At 56.1% G+C, this 14903-nt stretch overlaps 1 protein-coding gene across 32 annotated transcripts in view; it reads left to right on the top strand.

The window, feature by feature from the left end:
• The window catches only part of SH3TC1 (SH3 domain and tetratricopeptide repeats 1), a 42208-nt gene that overhangs the window by 11904 nt on the left and 15401 nt on the right, over positions 1-14903 (top strand). For 19 of the 32 annotated variants that reach the window (XR_010156445.1, XR_010156446.1, XR_010156448.1 and 16 more), the window contains 8 exons: positions 2279-2406; positions 4060-4165; positions 5696-5842; positions 6542-6752; positions 7854-7930; positions 8883-9078; positions 12378-12508; positions 14708-14749. Coding sequence is in view for 22 of the 32 variants with exons in the window: in XM_016951300.4 (XP_016806789.3) it covers positions 2279-2406; positions 4060-4165; positions 5696-5842; positions 6542-6752; positions 7854-7930; positions 8883-9078; positions 12378-12508; positions 14708-14749 (1038 nt within the window). In the remaining 10 variants the exon portion in view is untranslated. Of the gene's footprint in view, positions 1-2278; positions 2407-4059; positions 4166-5695; positions 5843-6541; positions 6753-7784; positions 7931-8882; positions 9079-12377; positions 12509-14707; positions 14750-14903 lie in introns of all 32 variants that reach the window. The other 13 variants (XR_010156443.1, XR_010156442.1, XR_010156444.1 and 10 more) reach the window with 1 other exon arrangement.

Genomic DNA, 14903 nt, shown 5'->3' on the forward strand with positions numbered 1-14903 from the left:
ATTCTTAAAAAAAAAAAAAAAAAAAAGCCGTCACAGCTCAGGAACCATTGTGGAATGATGGGCTGGTGCCTCCTGTTGGGGGAGTGGATTCCAGATTCCAGAAGTCTCCAGGTTGGCCCGGTTGGCCCTTCCCCCATAGGGGGTGAGGGTGTTTGCTCAAGGGTCCCCTAGCAGAAAACTCTCAGGCAGGTGCTTTAAGCTTATTCAAAGGTGTGAGAATCCATCTCTGTCTCTGTCTCATTTCCATCTGTCTCTCCCTCCCATTTTCTCCCCTCTCCCTCTCTCTCTTCCTCCCGGTTTCTCTCCCCTCCCTCCCTCTCTCCCTCTGGGTTTCTCCCCCCTCCCTCCCTCTCCCCCTCCCATTTTCTTCCCCCTCCTGGTTTCTCCCCTCTACCTCCCTCTCCCCCCACCCGTTTTCTCCCTTCTCCCTCCCTCCTTCCTCCCCTTTTCTCCCCCCTCCCTCCCTCTCCCCCTCCTGGTTTCTCCCCTCTCCCTCCCTCTCCCCACCGTCCTGTTTTCTCCCTTCTCCCTCCCTCTCCCCACCGTCCTGTTTTCTCCCTTCTCCCTCCTTCTCCCCATCCCGTTTTCTCCCTCTCCCTCCTTCTCCCCCTCCCGTTTTCTCCCTCCTCCCTCCTTCTCCCCCTCCCGGTGTCTCCCCTCTCCCCCTCCTGGTTTCTCCCCTCTCCCTCCCTCTCCCCACCGTCCTGTTTTCTCCCTTCTCCCTCCTTCTCCCCGTCCCGTTTTCTCCCCCTCCCTCCTCCCCCTCCCGTTTTCTCCCTCCTCCCTCCTTCTCCCCCTCCCGGTGTCTCCCTTCTCCCGCTCCTGGTTTCTCCCCTCTTCCTTCCTCTCCCCCTCCTGGTTTCTCCCCTCTTCCTTCCTCTCCCCCTCCCGGTTTCTCCCCTCTCCCTCCCTCTCCACCCTCCTCACCGTTGTCTCCCTTCTCCCTCCCTCTCCTCCTCACCGTTGTCTCCCTTCTCCTTCCCTCTCTCCCTCCTGGTTTCTCCCCACTCCCTCCCTCTCCACCCGCCCCCACACCGTTTTCTCCCTTCTCCCTCCCTCTACCCCTCCTGGTGTCTCCCCTCTCCCTGCTCTCCTTCTCCCCTTCTACTCCTCATTCTCTTCCCTTCTCCCCACCTTCTCCCTTGGGGCAGCCATGCTCTGTAGAGGCCAAAGCCCCTGGAATGCCACTGCCTAGAGATCTGGGGCCGAGTCTTGACCTGGAGGATTGGGAACACTTTTTTCTCAGCGTTTCCAGGCACTGGGAAGGGATAGTGCACAGGGCAGATGGGGTCACAGCCCCGGGAGCCTGGATTCTAGTGGGAAATTGCCAACCTCAGACATTGAGGAGGGGGCTGGATCTCAGGAGCTCCATAGCCCCCGTGGCAGGTGGCCCCCGAATGGGACACAGCAGACAGAGCACGTGCCCACCCCTGCGGAAGATTCCGCTGGATGGTGCCACAGGGATGGCCCAGAGTAGGCCGATGGGTTGGACCTTGCTGTCATGGGGTCCCAATGGCTCTGCGCAGACCAGGGGACAGACAGGAGGGAGGGCCAGGTGTGGACAGCTGCCCAGGTCAGACCCGCCAAGGCTCAGAACCACGATGGGGGCAGGAGTGGGGTGGGGGGTGGAGCCCATGGGGTTGCTGGTGGCTGATGTGGTGTGTGAGTAGGAGGCGTCATTGATCCGAGCAGGGGTGGGGGCCCTCTGCCCTCTGAGAGACAGGGAAGAAGTGGAGAGGAGCCGGCTTAGGGAGGCAGAACTGAGATTTCCAAGGTGCTTGTGGGGTGTTTGCTGGAGGTGGGTGCCCCCATGGTCCCAGACTCCCCACCTTACAGTCACCATGGGCGTGGAGGAGGGGCTTGCTAAATGTGGCTGTCCAGGTCCTGTGCCCGCAAGTTCCGATGCAGCAACCCTCTGGGGCAGCGCACTGAGGGGAGGGGTTGGAGGTCACGGTGACAGGGAGGAGAGACCATCTGTGCGCAGTGGTTTCTGTGCCGGCCTGGCCTGCAGGGGACATGAGTCCACTTGTCCCCACCACTCCATAGGACAGGCACTCACCCCGAAAGAAACAGGCTGGGAGCTAGGCAGTGGTCCAAGGCCTTTATAGGGGTGGGGCAAGGTTGAGATCTAAACCTGGGGCTTGGGCTCCCCAGGAGCTCACTGCCCAGGCCTTCGGGGTCAGGTGTGTGGGTTGGAGGCTGGCAGCTGGAGTACACTGCCCCACAGACTTCCCAGCCCACGTCAGACCAACTGCCCAACCTCCATCTGCCCCTCCAGACCTGACCCTGCAGCTGCTGGCTGTGCGGAGGAAGAGCGGACTGCGGGACCCCGGCCTACAGCAGACCCTCCGGGGCCAGCTCCGCCTGCTGGAGAATGATAGCCGGGAGATGGCCCGCGTGCTTGGGGTGAGTAGCCCTCTGGGGCCTGCTCAGGGATGGGAGCTGGAGTCGGGGGGAGAGAGGGGCTGAGGTGCAGTGTCTGAGACCGGGAACACAGGAGGCAGGCCTCAGAGAGTGAGAGCCGCTCAGGACAGTGGTGGCCTTGGAGGGGCGGCTGTGATACCCAGTGGGTGGTGAGGGCTTGTTTCTCCCACTTGCTTTGTGGAGGGCACTATGATCGTCCCTCTGCTCTCCCACAGCCCCAGCAACAGGGTACCTCGAGCTGTCCCTTTCTCCACCTGCCCTCCACCCACAAGGACTGTCAAAGTCTCTTTGATGGGGAGTTAAGGACAAGTGTGAAGTTAGTCTTATTTTTTCTGGTGACAAAGCCAGCCTCCTGTGGGCTTCTGCACATACCAGCCTTCTGGGGAGGCTGGCACAGGGTGTGTCTTGACCTGGCAGACCTCCCCATGGTTGAGGGCTGGGGGCTTGGGAGCTGGGCTGGGCGTTACCACCACTGACTGGGGTTGGACCAGCCTGGCCTTGGCCGGTGCCTCTTAGCCTCTGTGAACTCTGCTTCCTCAGCCACATACTGGGGATGCTTAGAATTACGTCCCTGGGGGGCTGACTTGAGGGTTATGTGATTAACTCACACCAAGCACCTGCAGGGTGCTGGACACATAGTACCTGCTCAACACGTGGGGCTGTCGTGCGGGATGTCGGGCACAGGTGAACTGGGTCAGCGTGCTGGCTCCGGGTTTGAATCTCAGCTGAGCCACTGACAGAGGTCAGATCTTGAATAAGAAATGGGGCCTTCAGCAGGACATGGTGCCTCACACCTGTAATCCTAGCACTTTGGGCGAACGACGAAGGAGGATCACTTGAGCCCAGGAGTTCAAGACCAGCTTCAGCAACATAGGGAGACCTCGTCTCTACAAAAAAATTTAAAAAGTTAGCCAGGCGTGATGGTGTGCACCTGTGGGAGGTAAAATGGGTGGATTATCTGAGCCCAGGAGGTTGAGGCTGCAATGAACCATGATTATGCCACTGCACTCCAGCCTGGGCAGCAGAGTGGGACCTCATCTCTTAAAAAAAAAAAAAAAAAGAAAGAAAGAAACGGCGCCTTATTTTTTGTCTCTGAAATGGGGAGTCTAATAGTACCCCCCGACACACACTTCCCGAGTCGGAAGAGTTCCAGTGTTAGCTGCTGTTATTTTTTCATGCCCCTGTCAACACTGATTAATAGAAATCAGAGGAGAGGGGATGCTGGTGGGGGGATGGAAATCAGAGCTGATGCTGCAGGTGGGGCTGGGGCCACTCAGGGCTGAGAGCACAGCCGAAGAGGGACCAGCTTAGGGCGGGAGAAGCGGCGGTCACTGGTGTGTGGGGGATAAGGCAGGTAGAGTGCTGAGGGGGAGGTGTAGAGGGTGAGGAGCCAGGGCATGGGGGCCACATGAGCTCTGGGAAGGGCAGGGGCTTCTCCCCACAGGCTCTGGGGAGCCACGGCTGGCTTGAGAGCAGGGGAGGAGCTGACTTGGGCTGTGAAGGAATCTGCCCTGGGTGTGTCGTCCCCCGCCGGGGCCACATCTGCAAGATGTCTCTGTCATGTGGACGCTGTCCTCCTGACAGATGCCCCAGAGCTCCTGGGGACCTCTCGAATTCCTATTTCTTTCTCTTAAGGAATTATCAGCCAGGCTGCTGTCCATCCACAGTGACCAGGACCGGATCGTGGTGACGTTTAAGACTTTTGAAGAAATCTGGAAGTTTTCCACCTACCACGCTCTCGGTAAAGAGGTGACCCTCCCAGAATTGGTCATGGGGACGCCCGTCGGAAGGTGCTGGTTACACACCGTGCACTTAGATTACAAATTGGTGCTTTGTTTATTTATTTATTGATTTATTGTTTTAAGACGAAGTCTTGCTCTGTCGCCCAGGCTGGAGTGCAATGGCGCAATCTTAGCTCGCTGCAACCCCTGCCCCCCGGGTTCAAGCGATTCTTCTGCCTCAGCTTCCTGAGTAGCTGGGATTATAAGTACGAGCTACCATGCCCAGCTAAATTTTTTGTATTTTTAGTAGAGATGGGGTTTCACCATGTTGACCAAGCTGATCTCAAACTCCTGGCTTCAGGTGATCCGCCCGCCTTGCCCTCCCAAAGTGCTGGGATTACAGGCATGAGCCATGAATCTGTGCTTTAGAACAGGCAGGCTCACAAAGGCCTCACTAGCAAGATAGCAACACCGGTGTGCACACCTGGTGCTCAGGGAGAAATGCTGGGTAGGCGGAGTCGTAGACGGATGTGGGTCTTTGTTGCAGGAATGATTTAGGCTGCGCTTCTAGTTGCCTTCACACTCTGCCCTCTGTAATTTCACTCAACCAGAACTTGAGGGAAGCTGCCATCCAGTGGCCTCAGTGCTGACCGGGAAAGCTGTTATTTGAAAGCTGACCCACGTGAGCTCTTCCTGGCACATTCCCTGTTCCATTTGGAGGAATTCCAGGCTCTAACGGAGCCTCCCTGGGGATCTTGCGACACCACCCTTGATTTGAGGGCTAAGTGAGTTAGGGAGTAAGAATTGTAGCCACAATTCCCCAAGCACCGGTGAGCAGGGCTGAGGCTCATCCCACTGTCGACGTGGGCTTCTTGATCCGGTTCTTGGAGGAAGTGGCTCATCTGCGGCTGCCCATCCACAGTGATGGCCATTGTGGGGGGATGTCCATCCAGAGGGCAGCAGGCTTCCTGTCCCCCTCTTTCAGAGTCCACTCTACGCTGAGTGTGGAGGCAGGATTCTCACATCACTTGCCTGTGCCTTACGCGTGCACCGAGCCTCCTAGTTCAGCTGCGGTGAACGAAGGCTCACTGCCCCAGACGAGAGGGGGGAGCTCGCAGCATCCCAGAGACAAGGCTTCACCTGATAGAAATGGAAACAGATACCAGCTCATGATGCGGGGCGGGGCTTGCACATGGGCATTTCAGACCCACCTTGCTGCTGGCCCGTACCCCCTGCGGCCTGCCCGGCCCCCGACCACATGGTCTCCGTCTCACAGAGGGGAATATGGAGGCGTGGAGAGGTCAGATAACTTGACCACGGTTGCCGCTGGTGGGTGGTGGAGCTGGGCTTGACCTCTCACAGCCCGGGTGGTCAGGCCGTGGGCTGCTGTGTGTAGCCAGCACTGTGGGCACCCCAGGGCAGGTGGGTGTCTTCCATGGTCTCCCTGGACCTGGTCAGTGCAGGGCTCAGCCGACCTGGGACCACACAGGCTTCCCTGCCTCCCTGCCCCTCTTCTGGAGCCCTCGGGTGACTGGGCCTGGCCTCCACAGGCTTCACTCATCACTGCCTGGCAAACCTGCTCATGGACCAGGCCTTCTGGCTGCTCTCGCCCAGTGAGGAGGAGGAGACGGCCATCCAAGTCCATGTGGATGAGAACGCCTTGAGGCTGACCCACGAGAGCCTCCTCATCCAAGAAGGTGAGCGTTGCATGGGGTGATGGCTGAGATCCAGCTGTGCAGGGCACTCCCGGGCCATGGGGTGACAGCCTGGATCCCCCTGTGCTGAGCATGTCTGGGGCTGTGGGCTGCGGAGCCTCTGGAGGCTGAGGGGTGCTTCAGGCAGGGAGGTGTGCTTGGTGTGGCACTGTCAGTTAGCTCTAGAGACCCTGGCCAGCCCCCAGGGACACAGAGGTGCCTGGGAAACAGTGGAAGAGAGGTTCTGTCTAGTGCCAGTCCCCAGCTCGTGTCTCTGACATGGCTGCTGCCCTGGCCTTGTGGCTGGCCACCGAGTCTGAGGAGGGGACATGAGGCTGTCTTTCCTACCCAACCACAGCAGGAGGGGGCCTGCCAGCAGTGGCTGGGGTCACTGGGGCAGTCCATGGAGAAGGGCCCTGGGGGTCCCACGTTTGGCTCCGCATCGCACAGTCAGGGAAACTGAGGCCCAGGGCGAGGGTCTGAGGCTGAGCCAGCCTCACACACCACATGGAGGCAGAGCTGGGACCTCGCCCTGGGCCCACCTCTCCTTCTGAGCCCCTTTGGGTCTCTGTGCCTGCAGACACTGGGGGGGCCACTCCTGTGGGTGTTGCCTTCGTTGTCTGTCCGGCAGGGGTGTGGGGGGCAGGGCCACAGCTGCGCCCAGTCCGGCCACCCTCAGTGACCACCTCCATCCTTTTGAAGGGCCCTTCTTTGTCCTGTGTCCTGACCACCATGTGAGAGTGATGACGGGTCCCCGGGATGCAGGAAATGGCCCCCAGGCCCTCAGGCAGGCTTCGGGGGCACCCCAGGGAGAGGCGGCCCCGGAAACAGACTCTTCACCGCCGAGCCCCAGCGTGTCCTCCGAGGAGGTGGCAGTGGCGGCCGCCCCGGAGCCTTTGATTCCATTTCATCAGTAGGTACCGGCCTTTGCTGCTCTGAGAGCTGTTGGCCTCGCTGAGACTCCCAGGCCCGGGTCATCTGGAGGTCAAGGGGATGGACAGGGAATGGTGGGGGCCCCGGACAGACCTGGCCATGGCCTTGTTCTGCTGCTTCCCAGCTGTGTGGCCTCGGCAATTTGGCCCACCTCTCTGGGCCTCTGGCCTGCCAGCTGCATGATAGGCCAATGACATCCACTTGGCAGGGCTATCCTGGGGTTCGCTGGCACAGGAGATGTGGCATGAGCTCTCACCAGGCTCATCCGAAAAGCTTTTGAGGAAGCTACATAAAACATGCGTATCCAGAGTGAGAAGGCACACGGGACCCACAGATAGAGCCAGGGGATGTGAGGACAGGTGACATGCAAACTCCTGTTCACTTGCTGAAGTGGGGGGCATTAACTTGGGTTGGAGCTTCCTGGTAGCCAAAGCAAAGAGAGAACCTCAATCTCTTGATTTGCAGTGTCTCAAGTGACAGGCTGTGGCTTGGCTTCTCTCATTACTGAGACCCAAGAGGAGCTTCTTCTAAGAATCCTTCCTATGTGCTCTGGCCAGTGGTGTCCCAACAGGGGACACTGAGAGTGTTCTGCCATCTGGGAAAGAGGGATTGTCAGTCATCTAGTCCAGCTTCCTTTTTTTTCTGGCTGAAGGAACTGAGGCTGAGAGAGGAGTGATCTGTCCAGGTTATATGGCAAAGTCACAGTGGTACTAGGATTTGAATCCAGGCCTCCAGAGCCCCAGGCTGGGATCTCCCACACCCCTCACTGTGTGGAGCTGGGGGAGGCAGGTGCTTTGGAGGTCTGCAGGGTTCCAGGCCCACAGGGGTGGCGGTGTTTCCAGGACAAGGGCCCTAGGCTGAGGGGTGCGGGGCTCCCTGGGGGCAGTGCCACACGCACAGGGCCTGAAGGCCACACACCCGGGCAGGCATGTGTGTGTGTGTGTGTGCACGTGTGTGTGTTGGGGGAGGCGAGGGACCTGCTCAGGTTGCTGGGGCCTGCTGGCCTGTCCAGTCTCTGCACAGGATGTATCTGCCCCAAATCTGAAATCCCGCAGCAAAGACCTCCCTCTTCTGGCTCCAGGTGGGCTCTTAGGATCCCCCAGGACCCCATCGACGATGCCATGGGTGGCCCTGTGATGCCCGGCAACCCGTTGATGGGTAAGTGTTTCCATGGGCCTCTCTTTTTTGGGGAAACGTGTGTGCTAGGGAGCAGCACCAACATTTTGGAAGTTGCCCTACATCCTCCCTGAGCCAGAGAGATAGCTATTAGGTAGTGCAAGAGTAATTGTGGTTTTTGTTATTGCTTTCAATGGCAAAAACCGCAATTACTTTTGTACCAACCGAGTCTTCTCCAGCTTGTGAGGTCATAACTGACACTCAGGAAGCTCTGGGGGCTGGTGCAGCCTCATAGGATGCTCAGTGAAGCTGCACCAGGGCCTCTGGCCACTGTCTCCAAAGAGCTCCCAAACGCCACTTCTCAGACAGTGCAACCCAACAGTCTCAGAGTCTAGCCTTCTGTCACCATGGGAAACGCCTGGAAGGTGGTGGGCCGAGGTAGGCTGGCGCTGGCTGAATTTGCCACGCGCACTAACAGAGGACCGTGACCGCGTCCTCTTTATGAAAAGCTGGCACTGCCAGCAGCCCTTCTCCTTGGATGCCGGGTCCAGCGCTTTTTGCTCTGTGGCAAGCTGCCGGTGTCTGGATGGCCTGTGCACCTGTCAGAGCTGCCGGTGTCTGGGTGGCCTGTGCACCTGTCAGGGGGACTAAAGTCCCCATGCAGGAGCCGGGTGGGGAGTAGGTGGGGCCGGGGGTTGTGGCTGCAGAAGGAAAGGAGGAAAGAGCCTTGGCCTTGGAGGCTGATGGCCGAGGCTTATTTATCAACATCTCTGAGCCTCCATTTTTCTCATCTTCAACAGAGGGATAAAAACATCCCCTCTGAGGACCACGTAGACATTCCCTCCCTCATTGCAGAAACCAAGCTTTACTACGAACCTCCTAGTAACCAAAAAATGAATTCCCCATGGTTCAGGGTGGCTGGCATCGGCCCTGTCTGCCCGCTCTGGCCCCCATTTGGTCTCCCTGGCACTCACCATGTGGCTTTCTTCCGCAGCTGTGGGCCTGGCCTCGGCATTGGCAGACTTCCAGGGCTTGGGGCCCGAAGAGATGACCTTCCGAGGTGGCGACCTCATCGAGATCCTTGGGGCGCAGGTGCCCAGCCTGCCCTGGTGCGTGGGCCGACACGCAGCCTCGGGCCAGGTGGGGTTTGTGCGGAGCAGCCTCATCAGCATGCAGGGCCCCGTGTCCGAGTGAGTGGCTGGAGCCCCGCCCCTTTCCTGAACCCACCCCCATCTCACCTAAGGGGACGTTGCTGCGTCCACCTGGCTCCCCAGGTAACAAGCCTGAAAGTCACTGTGGACGATGCCTAGTCTCTTCCCTTGTCCTCAGGCTGCTGCCCCCTTGGCCCCAGTGCCTGACTCCAGGGTTCCCTGGCGTCCTTTCTCCGGGCTGCTGCAGGGAGAGCGTTCCCTCGAATGCACACCTGCCCATGTGCATCATCTTTCCGTGGCTACCGTGATAAGGCACTGCACATCGGGGGCTTAAAGCAACAGAAATGTGCTTGTTCAGAGTTGTGGAGGCCAAAAGTCTAAAACCAAGGCCAGAAGGACCACATTTTCTCTGGAGACTCTAGGGGAGGGTCCTTCTTGCCTCTTCCAGCTCCTGGTGGCCGTGGGCGTTCCTTGACTTGTGGCCACATCACTGCACTCTGCCGCCGTCTCCACGTGGCTGTCTTCCTCTGTGTGTCTTCCGTATTCTCTTCTTAAAAGGGTGCCCATCTCCTAGCGCCCATCCAACTCCAATCTGACCTCATCTTAGCTGAACTAATTACATCTGCAAAGATCCTTTCTCCAAGAAAGCTTACCTTCTGAGGTTCCAAGAGACATGAATTGAGGGACACGATTTAATCCAGTACACACGTCGCTCTCCTCCGTTAAGCCCCAGGAAGCTTCTGGGCCCGACCTTGCAGTCCCCCATGGGCTGCACAGAGTACCTTGTGCCTTCCAAAACTGCTCTGGGTGACACGTGTGTCCTTCTGCCTGGGATGCCCCCTCTCCCTGAACCCCGTGTTCTCCTGGGGCCATCAGCCCCCGTGGCTCCTCTGGGGGGGCACTCTTCTGGCCATACGCCTCTTCCTATGTGATTTGCACGCCACCCATGACCTGCCTGCTCCCAGCCAGGGAACTCCAAGAGAAGAATTCCCTGGTCACTTCTGTGTTCTCACTGCCCAGTGCGAGCAGCAGCAGGGGGTCTTTGGAGAGGAGTCAGCTGTGCCCATCCTTTGATGGAATTCTGTTTCCCTGGCCTTGTCCTTGTTAAGACCTCAGTCAAGGAGCCCAGAGAATGTGGGTGCATGGAGAGGCCACCTTCTGGGTCATGTGATCCTGGTCCTGGCCCCACCAATGAGATGCTTGTCTTCAATGGTCCTGTTCAATGTTTGGGGCTGCGACAGACCAACACCTCTCAGACCAGGTCTCAGAGGCCATTTGTCACCATGCCTCATCAAGCCATTCACTTGTTCCCCTCATGGAAAGGGTCCGTCTGCTCTGGTACCTCTGGCACCTGTGCTTCAGAAGCAGCTGGAAGCTGGCCAGGCCATGCACTGATGGCAGGAGCTAGACCAGCAGTTCCCAAAGCATGTTCTCACACACTGCTTCATCATAGACTTCATCATGCCCTAAGGAGTGGGGAAAAGCTTGGTCCACATCCCTTGTGGGTGATCCCAGGGATTCCCAGCACAAACAAGGCATCTTTTTCCTGTTGAAATGCCTTTTCCACACTTACTTAACCTCCAGAATCCTCCACAACCCTGTTTGCTTTTGGCTGAGCTGGTGTTCCATGGGACACTCTTTGGGGATCCTTGGTCTAGCTGATCCCTACCATCTCCAAGGGAGACCACAAATTCTCAACAGGTCACTGGGGGCCGTGTGAAGTCAACATGTACTGAACTTACAAGGGGTCAGAGAAGAGCCAGGGAATGAGCTAGTTTGTTCCCTTCCTTTAACCCAGAAGGATGACGGGGCTGGGTGCCATTAGTCCTGTTCACAGCTGGAGAAATTCTGACTTCTCTCATTCACTCAACAAATGTTTGCTGAATATGTTTCCTATTCCAGACCCGGGGTTTTCATCTTTTATTTAATGAACAACCTGGTGCCTCTTCTTTATTTTTTCTTTAACTTTATTTTTGACACAATTTCAGACTTAGAAGAAAGTTGCAAAAAGAGTATAACATTCCCACACGCCCTCACCCAGACTGCACAAATGTTAACATGTTATGACATTTGCTTTATTACTTTCTCTCTTTCACTTCTATTTTTTTCTAAACCCTTTGAGAGTAAGTTGCAAACATGATGTTCCTTTACCCCTAAATAATGCAGTATGTGGTTCCTAAAACCAGGACATCTGCTTACATAACTACAGTACAACTGTCGAAATCAGGAAATGAACGCAGATACAATGCCATTATCTACAGATCTTATTCAGATTTTGCCAGTAGCCACAATGATGGCCTTTGTAGACAATGAAAATTTCAGACCACACGTTCTATTCAGATGTCATGTCTTGCCTCCTTAATGTGAAACAGCTTTTCAGTCTTTTTTTGATGTTTTTAAAGAATACAGGCCTGTTATTTTGTAGAATGTGCTGTAAGCTACTCTAAGTTTTTTTAAAATCTGAATAAGATGCATTTCAAAGCTTCATATTATACTGGTAATTTAGTCCTATAAGCAAAAATTGCCTCCTTTCTCCTCCCCTCTCTCCCTCTCTCTCTGTTTCTTCCTGTAGTTCTTCTCCCTGACTTTATGAGAGTGCCCTAAGTGTATGTTGGGCACTCTGGCGAGCACTGAGGTTGTACAGAATCAGTGGGAGTTTACAATGTGGAGAGATTGGATTGGTTCTGTCTGCAGCTGTCACAGGGGACTTCATAAGGGAGGGGACATTTGGAATGGGGCTTTGAAGGCTGCCTAGGAGCTCACTGTCCTAGGACACCATTATTTGTTTGCATCTGTTTCAGCCTTTCCTGCTTCTGGGTATCTGCCCCTGGCCAGACAAGGCACCCCTTGAGGTCAGGATCTGTTTTTTTTTTTTTTTTTTTTTTCAGACAAAGTCTTGCTCTGTCGCCCAGGCTGGAGTGCAGTGGTGTGATCTCGGCTCACTGCAAGCTCTTCCTCCTCTGTTCAAGTGATTCTCCTGCCTCAGCCTCCCGAACAGCTGGAATTACAGGCTCATGCCACCACGCCTGGCTAATTTTTGTATTTTTGTAGAGATGGGGTTTCACCATGTTGGCCAGGCTGGTCTTGAACCCTTGACCTCAAGTGATCCACCCACCTCAGCCTCCCAAAGTGCTGGGATTACAGGTGTGAGCCACCATGCCTGGACTTTTTGTTGTTGTTGTTGTTGTTGTTGTTTTTAAATCTCTGTCTCTACCCCTGGGCAGAGAGTAGTGCTCCGAGACTATCTGTCTGTCAAATCAAGGAATGGAAATGTGCTTAGTGTGAAATGCTGACTTTGCAAATATGTTATTTTGAATAAAGCACTTTATTTTTTCCAGGTTGGAAAGTGCAATTTTTCTCAATGAGGAAGAAAAATCATTCTTCAGCGAGGGCTGCTTTTCTGAGGAGGATGCCAGGCAGTTGCTGAGGCGGATGTCGGGCACCGACGTCTGCAGCGTGTACAGCCTGGGTGCGTGTGGGCGATGCCTGTGGTGGGGCCACTGCCCTCCCCTTTCCCTTCTGCAGCCCCTGCTGCCCTCATCCATCCACAGATAGTGCCAGCCCCTGGATGCTGAAAGGTGAACAGACAGAGGCTGCCGCTGCCTCCAGGGCACATAGGGGCTGCAGACAAGCCAGACAGGAGAGAGGATGGGTGAGGAGCTGAGGGCGTGGGAATGTGGCCCCTGAGACTCCTGTGGGCACCAGGGAAGCCCTTCCTGCCCTGACCCCAGGCACCTGCCTGAGACGCTGGGCGAGGGAGAGGGTATGGGTCTGGGTCTAATTTGCCAGCCCTGAGGGCTCCTGTTTGGGGCCCAGCCCTCTGCCCACTGCACTTTGCCTGGGTGAGAGTGACTTTTCTCCTTGTCACAAGAGAAAGAACCCAGACTGTGGTGTGGCCTGGCCACCTGGCTGCCAGGGAGTGTCATGGTGGGACCCCAGGGCTGCCGTCTCCTAAGGACAGAGATAGTCCCTCTGACCTCAGTGCCCCTCTGTGTGCGAAAGCTTTCTCTGGGGGCTGCAGTGCAATGCGTAGATGAAGTTGGCATGTCATCCACAACATAAAGAAACATGGCAGAGGCCGTGCTATCTGCTGGGTGTAGATAAACACAAACGTGTGGCTACACACCCACTTTTTTTTTTGAGACAGAGTCCTGTGCTGTTGCCCAGGCTGGAGTGCAGTGGCATGATCTTGGCTCACTGCAACCTCTGCCTCCCGGGTTCAAGCGATTCTCGTGTCTCAGCCTCCCAAGTAGCTGGAACTACAGGCACGCGCCACCACACCCTGGATTAGTTTTGCATTTTTTTATACAGACAGAGTTTCGCCATGTTGGCCAGGCTGGTCTCGAACTCCTGAGCTCAGGTGATCCGCCAGCCTCAGCCTCCCAAAGTGCTGGGATTACAGCTGTGAGCCACTGTGCCCAGCATCTACACACCTACTTGTATACCTATGTGCACACGTACAAACACAGACATAAACACACAAATACACATGTAAATACACACTGTGTGCATGCACACATGCACTCACAAGTATACACGCACACACACACACCCACCCATGCAGATATGTGTGCACATGTGCCTGCAGAGGTGTACACACACATACACACATGTGCATGCACCTTCCTCACAAGGTGTACACGCACACGTACATACATATCCATGCACCCCCTCACACACATATGCACACACATATATAAACAGATACATTTCCACACACACTTTTTTCCTGCTTGCTCGATGACATGCATTACAAGACCTTTTCTCCCACCAGTATTAGAGTTAACATTTGTAGATCCCACAAATCAACTTCCCTTCCTGAATGGACAAACTTAGACTTGACCTCAGCATATCAAGGCTCAGACCCCCTGGACGGTATCTCCTGTCCTTTTTAGGAAGCAGGTTTGGGACCCTCCACACTGTGGGGTGTTGTGGGCGGGGGCATTGCAGGGTGCAGGTGTCATAAGTGGGGGTGTTGCAGGATGCAGGTGTTGTGAGATGGAGGCATTGCAGGGTGCTCCCCAGAACTGCACACCTGTTATCCCAGTTCACAGCGCTTGACGCTGTCCACATCTCCACATCTTTTTACAGCTATTTCTCACTTGACCTCCACGGAAACCCAGTAAGCAGTTAGTGTCAGCCACTTTACGGGGGTGAAACTGAGACCCGGTAGCTGCCTGCCCTGGGATGAAGAGGGTGGGGGTGCACTGGAGCAGTGTTGATCCCTGGGCTGTCGGACTCAGAGCTGCTGCCTGTTCAATGTGCCCTGCTCCCTGATGGAGCTGATGGAAGCCGAGAGCGTGCTCCCCACTGATGATGGGAGGATGTCCCCAGAAGATGGGAGAGTGGAGTCCCCACAGGGGTTGGGTGGGGTGGAGGCCTGGAGATGCTGGCACATGAGAATTCTCTGGCCCATTGGCTGGTGCCTCTCCCTCAGGTGTCAGGAGTGCTCCTATGCTGGTTGCACCTGACCCTGCAACACCTCAGCCCGCAACACCTGCACCCTGCAACACCCCAGCCTGCAACACCAGCACCCTGCAACATCTCAGCCCTCAATACCTGCACCCAGCAATGCTCTCACCCTGCAACATCGACACCAGCTCAACCTGGCAGGGGACCAGAGGTACTGGCTGGGGGTGTTGATTGCTTCTCTTTTCTCCCTTGCCAGACTCAGTAGAGGAAGCTGAGACTGAGCAGCCGCAGGAAAAAGGTGGGTTTTGCCAGTGGCTCAGGCTTCCTCTGGTTATGAGCTGGGCCTTGGGGTAACGCTGGGGGAGGTGACAGAGCTGAGCACGGTGGGCATTGGGTGCGGCTGTCACCCCTCTGTGGTGTGGGCTGGGGGCTTGAGGGAGGTTGCCTGAGGT

The sequence above is a fragment of the Pan troglodytes genome, chromosome 3 (genome assembly GCF_028858775.2).
Source record: "Pan troglodytes isolate AG18354 chromosome 3, NHGRI_mPanTro3-v2.0_pri, whole genome shotgun sequence".
Classification (NCBI taxonomy): Eukaryota; Metazoa; Chordata; class Mammalia; order Primates; family Hominidae; genus Pan; species Pan troglodytes.